At 33.1% G+C, this 13,490-nt stretch overlaps 1 protein-coding gene across 6 annotated transcripts; it reads right to left on the bottom strand.

Moving 5' to 3' along the window:
- Positions 1 to 249: 249 nt before the first annotated feature.
- On the bottom strand, positions 250 to 7,705 carry LOC113853810 (pentatricopeptide repeat-containing protein At5g27270). 6 transcript variants are annotated; one of them, XR_003502703.1, is made up of 9 exons: positions 7,123 to 7,690; positions 5,052 to 6,465; positions 4,665 to 4,976; positions 3,399 to 3,503; positions 3,228 to 3,315; positions 3,009 to 3,130; positions 2,592 to 2,720; positions 1,175 to 2,197; positions 250 to 489 (listed from the first exon to the last, which is right to left on the bottom strand). XR_003502703.1 is itself a non-coding variant. In XM_027484453.1 (8 exons), the coding sequence occupies exons 1-8, from the start codon at positions 7,648 to 7,650 to the stop codon at positions 1,634 to 1,636; spliced, it is 3,198 nt and encodes a 1,065-aa protein (XP_027340254.1). In that variant the 5' UTR covers positions 7,651 to 7,675; the 3' UTR covers positions 939 to 1,633. The 6 variants fall into 6 exon arrangements, 4 of the variants coding, with proteins under 4 accessions (XP_027340254.1, XP_027340257.1, XP_027340256.1 ...); XR_003502702.1 differs by having other exon boundaries at positions 285 to 489; positions 2,656 to 2,720; positions 7,123 to 7,705; XM_027484453.1 differs by lacking the exon at positions 250 to 489 and having other exon boundaries at positions 939 to 2,197; positions 2,656 to 2,720; positions 7,123 to 7,675.
- Between the last annotated feature and the right edge of the window lie 5,785 nt (positions 7,706 to 13,490).

Raw genomic sequence — 13,490 nt, forward strand, 5'->3', positions numbered from 1 at the left:
ACCTCAAGCATTGTACACTGATGGCTAATAAGAAATGAAGTAAAGCAAGTTTTGGTGATTTAGATGTGTTCGTTTACCCTAAGAGAATCATTGCGAAGTCACAAGCACGGGTTTTTCTTTACGGCACTTTTCTGTACTGAAAATGAATCCCTTTAACCTCTGGTTTTCTGATTTCATTTTTATTGTTTGTGTTGGATAATTGCAATCCCAATCTAACGTTAATTAAAATCAACTTTCTATGTAGTAACCCACTAAACTGGCTGACCCAGCTAAAAATGCATAAACAATAAATAATTGTTTTATTTACAAAAAATGAATTTAAAGTTGTTGACGTATAAATTTGTGTGTTACCATATAATATTTAATAAAAACTTATAGACAACCCATGTAAATCCTGGATACATAGCAAGCAGAAAATCTACTTCAGTGATTCACTTTCACACGTCCTCCTCTGCTATCTGATGTAATTCGAACCCAATGCAGTAATTTCTGAGAATTGAATAAAGGAAGAAAATTTTGTTTAGTGGAGGAGGAATGATCCTCTTCTAGCTTTTCCTATTTAAGAGGAACACCTTCTGCAAATAAAATACCGCATAAGACAGAGAAGCTACGAAAGATTTCAGCGATGCATATGGGACTCTCTTTAGCACGTACATCTTGGCCAACGGGCATCGAACCCCTTTTCTCAAATTTATGTTTTCCTTATCATTGTTTGGTTCAAATTTAATGTATAGAAAGAAAGGAAAATTATACACACTTTTCCTTCTCTTTCTCACCAAACTTTTGCTTAAAAAGGAATCATGTACAATAATCTTATTCATTTCCTACAAACTAAACATTACGTTACTATCTCAATGAATATCATCTCTAAATTCGTTAGTATTTCAACTCGAGTTTTATCCTGAATTATTGGAAAATTAGAGTTTTCCTTAAGTATTGTATAAATCACATGATCATTTAATTAATTCAGGAAATTTAAATGAAATTATGTCACTCCGGTGAAGGTCTATCTTCTGTGTCCAGAGGATTTTCAGTTTCTGTTACATGATGCATTCGAAATGTACCCCTCCCCCAAATTACAGAAACAAATAATTGATATACTAGGTTAATTCATTTATGATTCAATACATTACTTGAAGCAGCGTAAAATGCAATATGGCGGAAAATCCGGTACCTGTGGCTTTTATGGTCCAGCCCTTCTAGGTAGACACAAGAAAATCTGTGGCCAGTCAATCAGTCATGAACAAATGTTGTCACTAAATGTACCTGCGAAACACTTCAGTCATTTGATCCGTTTTCCAGGTACTTCGATAATTGCACGTTTATCATTGATTCGACTTCTTTAATGAGGTGGTAGTAAGTGTAGAGATTTTTTTGGCACATCTAGATTCAATTGGTTGAGATGCACTGCAATCATACGCAGATCAGGTCATCCCACTCACTGGTAACAGGATTTCTGAAACCAAGATTCCAATTATCATTGCCAGCAAACTTAAAACACAGCTTGCGGTCTTCCACCATCAGCATTACCAGATTGATTAGATCTGTATGTTGTATGGTCATAACTATCTGTTACTTTTCCATCATCATATTGCTTCTCAAGAACACAAGTATTTCTAAAGTAGTTCATATGTCATGGTGTTTTCACTCTCTCTCTTGATCCAACTTCAAGTTTCTTGAGGAATGGGATCCCCATGTTGTTCATCAAGCTTAATATTTCATTTGCTTTGCTTTCCTTTCCGGCCGATTTGTAAAAATGCACAGCTGCACTCATGATGAACCTGTCATATTTTGTTGACTCGCATATACTTTCAAAAAAGTTAATTCCTTCTTCAACATATCCACATTTCAGGTAACCATTCAACATTGTTCGGTAACATACAGGATCGGGAATTAAACCAAAAGTTGATAGTTCCTCATAAACCCTCTTGGCTTCATCAATCAACCCAGCTTTTGTGAATGCATGGAGTAAAATATTAAAATGGACACAAGATGGTGGTACACCTTTGCTATGCATAGCACGTATAGCATCCTCAGCTTTAGAATAATTCAGGCTCCTAGAATATGCTTGGACAAGGGAAAGAAATGTTGAAGAGTCAGGCAAACAACCTTGTTGCTGCATTTCCTGGAAAAGTTTCTCTACTTCATGAAGAATTCCAGCACTAGCATATACATTGATCATAATGTTGTAGCTGACCTGCATTCCCCATCAAAGGCAAGGAATTAACACTAAGATCTAACAAGAACAACAACAATCAAATCTTATCTCACTAGGTAAGATCGGCTACATGGATTACACGACGCTATTAAGTTCAGTCAAAGACTAAATTTTCAGAAATTTAAATTAGACAATATTCTACTATTGCAACATATAAATATTCTTGCAGTTCAATGCTGGAAATATAAAATATGTGAACTACTAATAACCATTAACTGCATCAAATATAATTTACAAGTAGATCATACAATTGGATACAGATATAATATATTGGGCAGAGTGATCGTAAACATGAAAATAAATGGACAACTGCTGGAGATATTTTGAGAGTGCAGTACAACTTAAGCTTTTGAGTAAAGTAATTCAATCATACCTGTAAGAACGAACAATTACATACTCTTGACTCTTGAGAATCTTGCCAAAAAAATTAACTTTACCTTTCCAGGTTTTATCCCTTCTTCCTGCATTTTACTGAACAACTGTGAAGCTTCAAGCATCATACCTACAAAATTTTTTAAAAAAAGTACAAGTTTGATTGCAACATTGTAGGACACACCAATCTTGAGAAAGTAAACAAACTAATCATGGTTCACCAATTATCACAGATTCTAGAATATTTATAAGCCCTGATCTCATCACGTTTGCACTCTCCATTTTATATGAATCATATTATATATTAAAGCTAAGAAAAATTATGCACACAAAATCCAGGTATAATGGATTTCTCAAATACAATGTTGCAATCATAATCATCAAAATTCATCTAGGCTAAGGTAAGAAGGCTCAGTACCAGCTTTCCCATAATAGCCAATTAAATTCATGTATGTTTTTTCATCCAAAGAGACACCTGATGAGCTAGCTTTGTTGAAAATCTCCACTGCTCTATCCAACTTCTGATTTTGCCCATAAACACTGCATCAGCAGTTTAACATTAAGTCTAAAAAATAGTAACCAAAATGATAAATATGAAAACTTCTATCAGTAAAAGACAGCTTATCAAAACTATAACCTTATCATCGTGTTGAATGTTTCAATTGATGGAGCAACACCTGAGGAACACATATGCTCAAAAATGCTAGTTGCAAAACGCAATTTGCCTACAACAAAAAACAAACAAACTCTAAGCATGCCTCCTGTTTCATTTTATCTTTCTTATGCAAGCAGGATGTTTGAAATCAACCTGCTTCAAGCATGGCTTTGATAAAGGTATTGTAAGCTACAGTATCAAGCTCCATGCTTTCTTTAAGACTCCTGTGAATAAAATTCTCAGCCTCCTGATGTTTTCCTGATATGAATTAAGCTTAGAATTATCTACTAATGCTAAATAAATGATGCTAAAAAGAGCAGCAACAAGGAATAAATGATGCTCCAATCACTTCCTGATTTTCTGAAACAAAAAGAGCAACATGATATTTCAAACAATTCTACTCTGTCAAAATAGAAACTTCAAAAATAAAAACTAATTCTCATCCAGTGCACTAGAAGCAATAACAGGCCAAACATCTGCTTAATCTTTTGAAACAATTGGAATACTGTAGGAATAGCTAAAAGAAGCCATTTAAATTTGAAAACACAACTTCAACAGAGGGAGGAAGGGGAATCTGCATTTGTGGCACGCATAACATACATACTAGATGAAATAGCCTTGTGTGGCCTGTGCATCTGAAACATCTAGTTGAAATTAAATCTATTACAGGCAGTTGTCCAAGCATAGAAATTCCTCTTGGATGGAGCTTTGGATTTTCAAATAGGGGCATGAAGATGGAATGAAACTGCATCCAAAGAATGGATTAGGATTTGGACCAGAACACTAGGATTAAGAACTAAATCCTTTGATTTGGACTCGAGGACAAAAAAATAGAGTAAAAAAATACCCAAAAGAGACTCCAAGGCAGAATCTTGAACATTATAGAAATTGTGGATAGAAGATTTGTGTAAGGAAGAACAACGCTAAATCCATGGGAAAACCAAATTAAGAGAGCAATCTCACAACCAATGATACTCTAAAAAATTTACATGATAACACCATTACTGAGTGCTGACCTTCAAGGAGTGTAACCTCAGAAGATAAATAAAATTTCCAAGGACCAAATGAGAATCTTAAGCATCTGCAATATATTATTATGGACCCTAAGAAAACTGCCCAAGTGGAGTCAGAATAAAAGAAAGGCATATAAGAAGCGCATCAGAAGCAGTCAAAAATCCTACAGATAAAACTTTCAGAATTAACAAAACAGGGATCAATGCCTTTCTCCAAACCTGAACCCATGTAAAACCTTCACAGTATTGTACAGCACTTTCAAAACAAACAAGTTGTGGATTTGTGGAATGCAACAATTATTGTCTTTATGTTTTCCATCTTATTATTAGAATAATGAAGGACTCGTGTTGCATGAGTCAGGATGATGCATGGATTAGACTCTAGTTTGCTTTACCATGGTCATACCTCCACTGGTCAAAGAATTTACAGCAATGCTAATTCCAACAGCACCCAAATCACGCCCTTCCTCAGTTGCTTGCTTGTATAGCAAATATGCTTTCTCTTGTTTACCACATTTGGCATATGCATTGATCATGGAGTTATACAGTAGTTTACTAGTTGTAGGAGAATTTACATATTCTGCAAAGATATCTTCAGCTTGTTTCAGCATTTGTTGTTTTCCATAATGGTTAATTAAAGAAGCCACAGTGGATTCTTCCATTCTGCAGCCAAGCCCACTTAATTCATGGTTGAGCAATTGTGCTTTACTGATTTCTCCTAGAAAAAGCAACACATTTACATTGAAAATAGAATTTCAAAAAAAGATATCAAAGAACATGGTATGACACATACCATCTTTAGACAAGCTGATGATGAGCTGACTAACAATTTTTGAACCCCCGGCATTACCCAGCAAAAGCTTCAGTAATATTTTTGTCTCGCTGAAGTTGCCATTTGTCAGAAATAAACTGAGCATCAGCCCAAGAGCTGAAGTGTTAAATTTGTCAATAGGCTCAACGGCATCATCTTTATCAACAGATTGCCTATCCCCCATATGTTCACAAAGAATCCAATAAAATGTCATTAAGAATTTATCATTTTTAAAGCATTCATTCTTAACCATCTGATTTGTCAACTGCTCAGCTTCTGGCACCATTCCCTCCTTACAATATACCTTCATAACTGTCCTATAAAGCTCCTTGTCAAAACGTGTCTCATCATCCCTTATTCGGACAATGAACTCCTTGGCCTTTTCCATTAAATTAAGTCCTACATACAGATTGAGCATATCATTACAAGAACCAGCATCAGGCAGCCCTGTCTTACAGAGTGCTAAAAATGTTCCTTCAGCTGATACTACATCTTCTTTCATCACATAACACTGCAGCAGCACAATATAAGCAAATCGGGAGAACCATAGGTTGCTAGACTTCATGAGTTCGATAACTTCCAAGGCTTTGTCTACATTTCCTGAAGTAAGATGGACTTGAGCCATTGCCAAATATGTTTTCTCATTGGTGAGTAAGCCCTGCTGCTTTGTCTCTTCAAATGTTTTATGAGCATCCTCATATAAACCAAGTTTTCCATAAATTCTTATAAGCAAACCATATATGACTTCGTCAACTGAAATTTTGTTCCTTACCATTTCTGAAAAGAGGGAGAGGGCTCTAGGGTAGTCCTCATATTTGTAGTACAAAGCTAGAAGTGAAGCACAGGTGTAATTACTAGGAATTATCCCTCGAAACCTCATATCATCATACAGTCTTTGCACTTCATCTCTATTACCACTTTTAGCTTTTAAATTTATAAGCAGGCTATAAGTTACTTCCTCAGGAACATTTCCATTATTCCTCATGTCATCAAAAGTCCTGAAAGCATCTTCGTGCAGCCCTTCTTTGACAAGTGAGCTGATGACTACTGTATAAGTAAAATAATTAGGTACCACCCCTTTATCCACCATATCCTTCCACACCTCTACAACCTCTCTATGGAGTGATTTCTTTTGCAAAGAAGACAACATAAAGTTGAAGACAGCAACAGAGAGAATTGTTCCCCTTTCTTTTACAGCTGAATAAAAAGACAGCATAGCCTTATGGCGTCCCCATCTGGCATACGAACAAAGCATCGTACCACAAGCAACTTCATCTGGCTCACAACCTGCATCAAGCATCTCCAAGAAGATCTCTTCAGCCAGTTTCAGCTTTCCAACTTGCCCATATAGGCGCAATACTATAGTGTAGACAATGACACTTGGACGGTAGCTCAGCTGTTGAAGCACCAGACTATCAATACACAGTATCAATCTCTATACTTCATAACAAAACAACAATATAAAACAAAATAATCATTTTCATGCCACACACACCCATAATGTTCACAATGATTTTCCCAAAAAAAGGACCTTATTTTGAAGATTTTAAATTAGATGAACACAAAAACAATCAAAATTCAAACCAACTGACCCAGAAGCTATGATACGCATGGACAATTGAATATAGAAAAGAAATCAGCACTATGATGCATATAACTTACACAGTAGGGCAAACACTTTATATGGTGCAACACACATTATTAAATATTAACCAAACACTAAGCAGAATTACAATTTGTTCGGGTAAATAGCTTAATTAAATGTTTATTCAATAACCTCTTTTCATACAAGTGTTTATGGCATGAATTTTGATCGTAAAATATCTTGGAATAAAGCTAAAAGGGGCTTATAGGAGTCATAAGGTACTATAATAAGCTCTTCTAAACGCAGCCTAGGTCGCTTATTTATCAAATAAACTCTTTTCACATAAGAATTTGATTAAGTTATACCAAAAATTTTATTAAAATAAGCCGAAAAGAGCTTATGGGAATCATATGCTACATTCAAGCGCACCCTTAATGAGTTATGTACATAAGATAGAAGTGAAGGGACCTGCAATTTCATCCAAGCAAAGAAGTCTCTGACTTGCCTCCACCCCTTTTGCTCCTTGAGCACAACGCACATCTCCTTGAAGCTGAGCTTGCCAACAAATGAAGCCATTTCCATTCTCATGTCGTAGTCTCCGTGGACTCTCTGAGAGAGGGAACGAACCTTCTTGATTGCAGCCACCACGTGCTTACCATACAAGTGTCCGTCACGGTCATCCTGCAAGTACTGAACCATTTGTTCAGGGGTCCTCTTTATCCACTTCGGGGTCTGCGCCTGGGGACCCTGGTTCCGGCGCAGAACGCTAAGGTACGCAGCCTTCTTCTTTATGATGCGCCGAGCATTATCGTCCGAGAGAGGCTTCTTTGGGTTCTTTGACCTCGGCTTCGGTCTCGTTGGGTCCCCCGAACGCGGAGACCACGGGTCGCGGTGGACGCATGAGCGAATGCGAATGCGAATGGGAAGGGGTGGCTTCTTCTTTGGGTTGTGAACCAGTGGTGTGGATAAAAGGAATGGAGATTTCAGACACTCCATTCTTCGATTTCTTCACTGTGCTACTGCTCGTTTCGGTGGCATTCTGGATATTTAATACGACATTGGTCTTAAGATATTTCCCCTTTTTTTTTCAATAAGAAAAAAGGTGTCTAGCAAAAATTAAACAAATGTTGTTTAGACACCTAGAGTGATATTTGTAGGTGTTTTTTTTTTTCTAATGTGCTTATAATGTTAAGTTATAGAGATTTAAACGAAATTTATTAATAATATAAATAATATTTACTTTGATTTCATTTATCTATCCTTTTTAACTTTGTTATTAAAAAAATATTAATTTTGTGAATGTGCACTCTATTTTAGAAAAAAATATTCAACTTTTATATTTATTTAACTAACATAATAAGTATAATTTATAATTTTATTTTATTATAAAAAATATATAAACTTATTCCATATTTTTTTACTGATAAAAAAGTATGCGTTAAAATTAAGCTAAAATAAAACATTATATATATATATATATATATATATATGGTGTATATTGCTTAATGCAATTCTAATATAGAGGAATTTAACTAAATGTGTATTAACGATTTTTTTTCATAAGCTTGTGAGCTTTGTGATATCAAAAAATGAGGAAATATTACACTTTTCTTTACATTACGATACTTCTACGAGACTGTGATACATGGTATTCGAAAGGTTTTGTATTAATATATATTTATCTGAAAATTTATATGAGACATTACTTAATATGGATAGAATTTAAGTGAAAAAGTAAATAGAAATGAATTTAATAGTGTGGTTTGCAATAGTATAAATAATTTAGATTTAGAAGAATAATATTATTTTTGATAATAGTATATTAAATGTTAATGAAATGTTTGATTCTATTAAGTATTATTTTTTTGTGACTTGCGGTGGACTTTTGAAAAGTTCAATTGTATAAGTGAATTAGATTAATGATTCCTTAACATCTATTATTAATTCTCTTTGAAAATGTAATGGGTTAGAGTACTCTTATACTCATTTCATCTTTAATAAAATGTTGATACTTAAAAAAAAAACTAAAATAATATCATACATATATTTATGTTAAACCATTTATAATATCAAATTTTAAATGTTCAAAAAATAAAAATACTTTTTTCATATATATTCATACTAACCACTTGTACTTTATTTATGTTTAAATATATTTTTTTAGATACATATATAAAATAAATAAATAAAAATATATACAATATCATATGTTTTATATTAATTTTTAATAATTTAAATAAAAATTATTATAAATAAGTCACTTTCACTTAATAATCATTATCATTCTCATACTAAAGTTGTAACTAGTTTATATGATTATGTGTGTTTAAAATAAAATAAAAATTGATGTTAAATCATTAAATTTATTTGAAAAAATTTAAAGATGGATTAAATTAAAAACTTAATTATAAAAAAAAAACTACATTCCATATTACCATTCGATTCAAATTTCTATTCATATATTTATATTATTTTTTATTTTATTTTCATTTATATACTTTTTATTTTATCATTACAATGCATAAATATACGGTCTACTACTTTTGTTTCTTTTAAATACCATTTTTTCAATTAAATATATTTTTTCTATAAATAAATATATAGTCCTTTCATAATTTTGTCATTTTAAATAATTTATTTTATTTATTTTAAAAATTTGTATAAATATGCTTATTTTTATGTTACTTGTTAATCTAAATAAAACTTAATTTGAAATGCATATAAAAAGAAATAAAGTTAAAAATTAAAAACAAAAAAAATATAAATTGAATCATAAAACATTAATTTAGTTTTATTCGATTTTGATGTTATATTTAAACTAAGCTGCGTAAAATTTGTCTAGTCAGTTCAAAGTGAAAATAAAATTAAACGCAACCTTGAAGACCCGTACGATTGAGACGCATTTATACATGGATTTTTTACTTATATCATTCTCTCTCTTTTCTTACATTACCTATCTTCTCACATTTTTTCTTTTTTATTTTTGTTGAATTGAATTTTTTTTTAATAAATTTTGTTATTTCTCAAACAAAATGACTTGTGATTTACGGCCAATTTTTTCACATATTCTCATAATGCTATTTGTTCCTGTTAAGGTAACACGGGTCTTCAAGTCTTTGCTCTGACTTGCTGACGTTTCTCTAACCGTTGCTGACGTGGGAGATACCTGCAAAAGGCACTCCGATGCTGAAGTCAGGATTCGGTTCTGAGTAATAAATGCTATTTAATAATAAGAAGTCAACCCTTTACCTATACTTTTTACCTTCCTTATATAGACACTGTAATGGGCCTATTGAAACAGTCTTCATTTTACCCCTTTATTTAAAGTAAATAATATCTTGATAATTACCCTTAATTGAGTTAATTACCTTTTAATCCTGACGAGAGTTATCCGGCCTATTATGCTGAATAGGTACTCGATTTCCTTTCCTACGAGTTGATCTTTCTCCAGTACACTGTTTATGTGAGTCATTAAATGTAATCTCAGGCATGGAGATCAATTAAATTTCCATCCTTTTATTCTCTTTCAATCGATATAAATAGAATCAGGCTACAACTAACAACTGGAACATGTGGAGTACTTGTCTAACTAAGTTAAAACTAGTTATCATGAATGTTTAGTTCTTGAATATAAACTTCCTTTGACCTACTGTTTATGAATGCAGTTTTTATGATGATAGTTGGATGTACACGTATTTGCATTTGGTTGCAGATTATGTTGAGTGTGATTTCCAGTTTTCATTTATATTTGAATATTTATGTTTTGATTATAAAAGCATTATTGAAAATTTTATGCATTATGTTCTGGATTGGTGTTATGTTGGTTTAATGTGGGAGGCAGGTAAGGCCTACTCATTGAGTTTCGTGGAAACTCACCCATCTTTCTTCCCTTTTAGATACAGCAAGAAGTTGATCCATCCATATTAAGTCCAGAAGTAGAACACTTTGGTTCCGCTCGAATGGTATGCGTCAAGAGAAGAGGTTTATGTTTTATTTCCGAGTCAGCAGAGTAGCTCCAGTGGATTAGCGGAATAGGTTGCATGTAGTTTGTTTATAAAAGTATTTTTGAAAACTAAGGTTATATTTGGATTGCTCTAAGCATATTTTGAAAGAAAGTATTAAGTATGTTGTTTGATTTGATTGATCATAGATTCTGTATTTGAAAGTAATGATAGACAGATGTGATGATGGTTATGATAACGGATTTGGGGCACAACCCTTAGATTTACAGGATTGGATAATTGTTGTTATGAGAAACATGTTTTCAGAAAGAAACTTTAGATTCGATTTGTAAGTTGAAACCAAATTATTGGATTTGGTGTTTTTGGATTTGAAAGGAATGGATATTTTGATTGAAGTTCTGGATATTTTAATGAGCAATTATGCGTATAGATGAGTCAAATATCAGAAAGGCTTCCGTGTGGGACCGGTCACGGCCCAGAGGTCTGGTCTGGTCGTGACACTCACCATCATATAAATAAGTCCTTGGAGACGGCAGATTCAAGGCTTCTCACTCAATAATGTGCTCACCAATGGTCTTCTTCCTAGGAGTTGAATCATCAGTCCTTGGAAAGGTATCACTAATTTCAATGTCTAATTTTGAATCTTTCTTGATATTTAAGGCCCATCATCACTGCCACACATATTTCTCTCTCCATTTTCAATATCGATATCGTTTTTTGAAAACACTATCGACGATCAATGTTATGCACCTAAATGGAGTTTGCCCGATTGCATTATGAATTTTTCATTCTTAGTGTAAATCTGAGATGATATGTTGGAGGCTTAATGACCCTACTGCAAGATAAATTCTGTTTTACAAAATTTTAAACGCAGATTGGATGCTTTGATGATCGTTAAAGGAAACTTCAGTGTGAAATCTTATTCATGATGTAAAACTTGAATGCTATGCTGGAGCATTTTCAAAATGAATTTTATTGGTATTGTAAAATTGGAACATGCACCCTAAGTAGAACTGCAATATGAAATCTTTATTCATCGTGTACATGATATTATGTTTGAACCTTTGATGACCTTAAATGAAATTACAAAGTGAAGTTTATATTTTCAATGTAAAATTGGAATAGTTTAAAAAAATTTAGGCTTAACTTACTTTTAAAAATTAACTTATAGGAGAAAAATTACTCATACCCTTGTAAGAAATATTTTAACTCTATTCCTAATTAATACATGATATCTTAACAATAAGGAACATCATCGTACCTTGGAGGCCCCAGTTGTTTTATATGCCAAAACAATTAATGGGCCATCAGCACCCCTATTTATTAGTTTCAAACTAATCTTCCTTTCCCTCTATTTCTATCTTCTGCTTGGTCAGGGCCTTTGCATTGTGTAGCAGTGTCTAAAGGCATATTAAGCTGGATTATCTGTTTATGCATAGGTGGATGGTGCTGTCGTGAAAGGCATATTGAGCTACCATTTTTAGTGTTGTGAAATGGCATTTACTGAAGAGAGATACCATTTCAAATAGAAGTAAAGTGATGGGATATCATACCACATTGGATAACGCTACCAAATATCATCCAGCCAATGAGATTGAATGGTGGGGACTGGAACATGTTTCCGTGGCTAGATTTGGAAAATGAATAGAAAGAAACAGTTGGTGAACGATATGGCTGGGTCAGAGCTTATTAACAGTTTGAGACAGCATGTAAGATATATAACTCTCTGAAAATCCCTTAGTTGATACTAGATTCCATAGTAATATATCGCATAGCTTAACAATACCTGTTGAGCAGCTTCCTACTTTGACTGCCACTGCTCTTTAGAAAACTAGGAAAAGGAAGAGGAAAACTTTATTAATTTGCTACTAATTGTTTAATTATTAATAAATGGGGTTATTAACTAACTACTCACAAGATATATATTTTAATTGTCCTACAATTTAACATTTATCATTTCATTCTTACACCATGTTGTATTACTAACCTCAATACGGTGCTTGGTTCTTCGCTTGGTTGGGTAGTCTCTTGTATTTTTTTATGCAACTATATCGTTACCCAGCATTAAAATGTTAAAATAGCAATTGACAATAAGTTGACTTGCTTAACAATAATGAAAACTTTTGTCAATTCTTAGTATGTTGTAGAAGTCACTTCTCCTAGTTTTCCATATTTTCTCCGAGTGTTAGGAGGAAACAGTGGAGTAAATTTCTCCCAGTTTTATAGAACTGTATCGTGTTCTCTGGAAATTGTGTAGACATGGTTACGGTTTCTTAGACCACTTAGTAACCGGGTTCAACCTTGTTTTCTTCTTTGTGTGTATGAAACATGAATATTGCAGGGGCATACCGTCGTCCTAATTTTGCACTTCAATCGGGTATTTGCAGTTCTTGCCAGGCAATTGGTCTCGAGACTAACTTATGTGAAAGAGGAAGAGATTTTGCCGTTAATAGATAATGCTACTGAAGGAAAACATCCTTTTGTCAGATAACACGTTGCAACTCAGCTTAATACGCAGTACAATATCTCACTGCTGGATCGTGCCCTTACTATTTCGGGGAATCTTCGGAATCAACGTTGTACTCTTAATAATATTTTTTTATTGATTCATTAATAAGTACTATTTTAAAAGCATTGATTAATCATTTTTTGTGTACATAATACTTTTATTATTATTATAACGGATAAAAATTTATTCTTAGAATTAATGACGTGGTATGGAAAAGTCTTAAGTATTTTGTCTATTGCACTTTGCACACTAATTTTGTCGGTATTTAAGTTATTAATTATTAAAAAACATTGTGTATTTTAAAATTTTGGTTAAATTCCAATTGTTATTTTATATATAAAAGTAATATTTTGTCACTTGGAACT

Source organism: Abrus precatorius, unplaced genomic scaffold, assembly GCF_003935025.1.
Source record: "Abrus precatorius isolate BTA unplaced genomic scaffold, Abrus_2018 Scaffold11, whole genome shotgun sequence".
Classification (NCBI taxonomy): Eukaryota; Viridiplantae; Streptophyta; class Magnoliopsida; order Fabales; family Fabaceae; genus Abrus; species Abrus precatorius.

What these genes read in the sequence shown, in the direction of transcription:
- LOC113853810 (XM_027484453.1), bottom strand. Translation starts at nt 7,650, where the DNA reads ATGGAGTGTCTGAAATCTCCATTCCTTTTATCCACACCACTGGTTCAC. An exon ending in TTGCTTGGATGAAATTGCAG is followed by an intron (nt 6,466 to 7,122) that starts GTCCCTTCACTT and finishes GTGCTTCAACAG; the next exon opens with CTGAGCTACCGTCCAAGTGT. An exon ending in TGGCTATTATGGGAAAGCTG is followed by an intron (nt 2,721 to 3,008) that starts GTACTGAGCCTT and finishes AAAATTTTGTAG; the next exon opens with GTATGATGCTTGAAGCTTCA.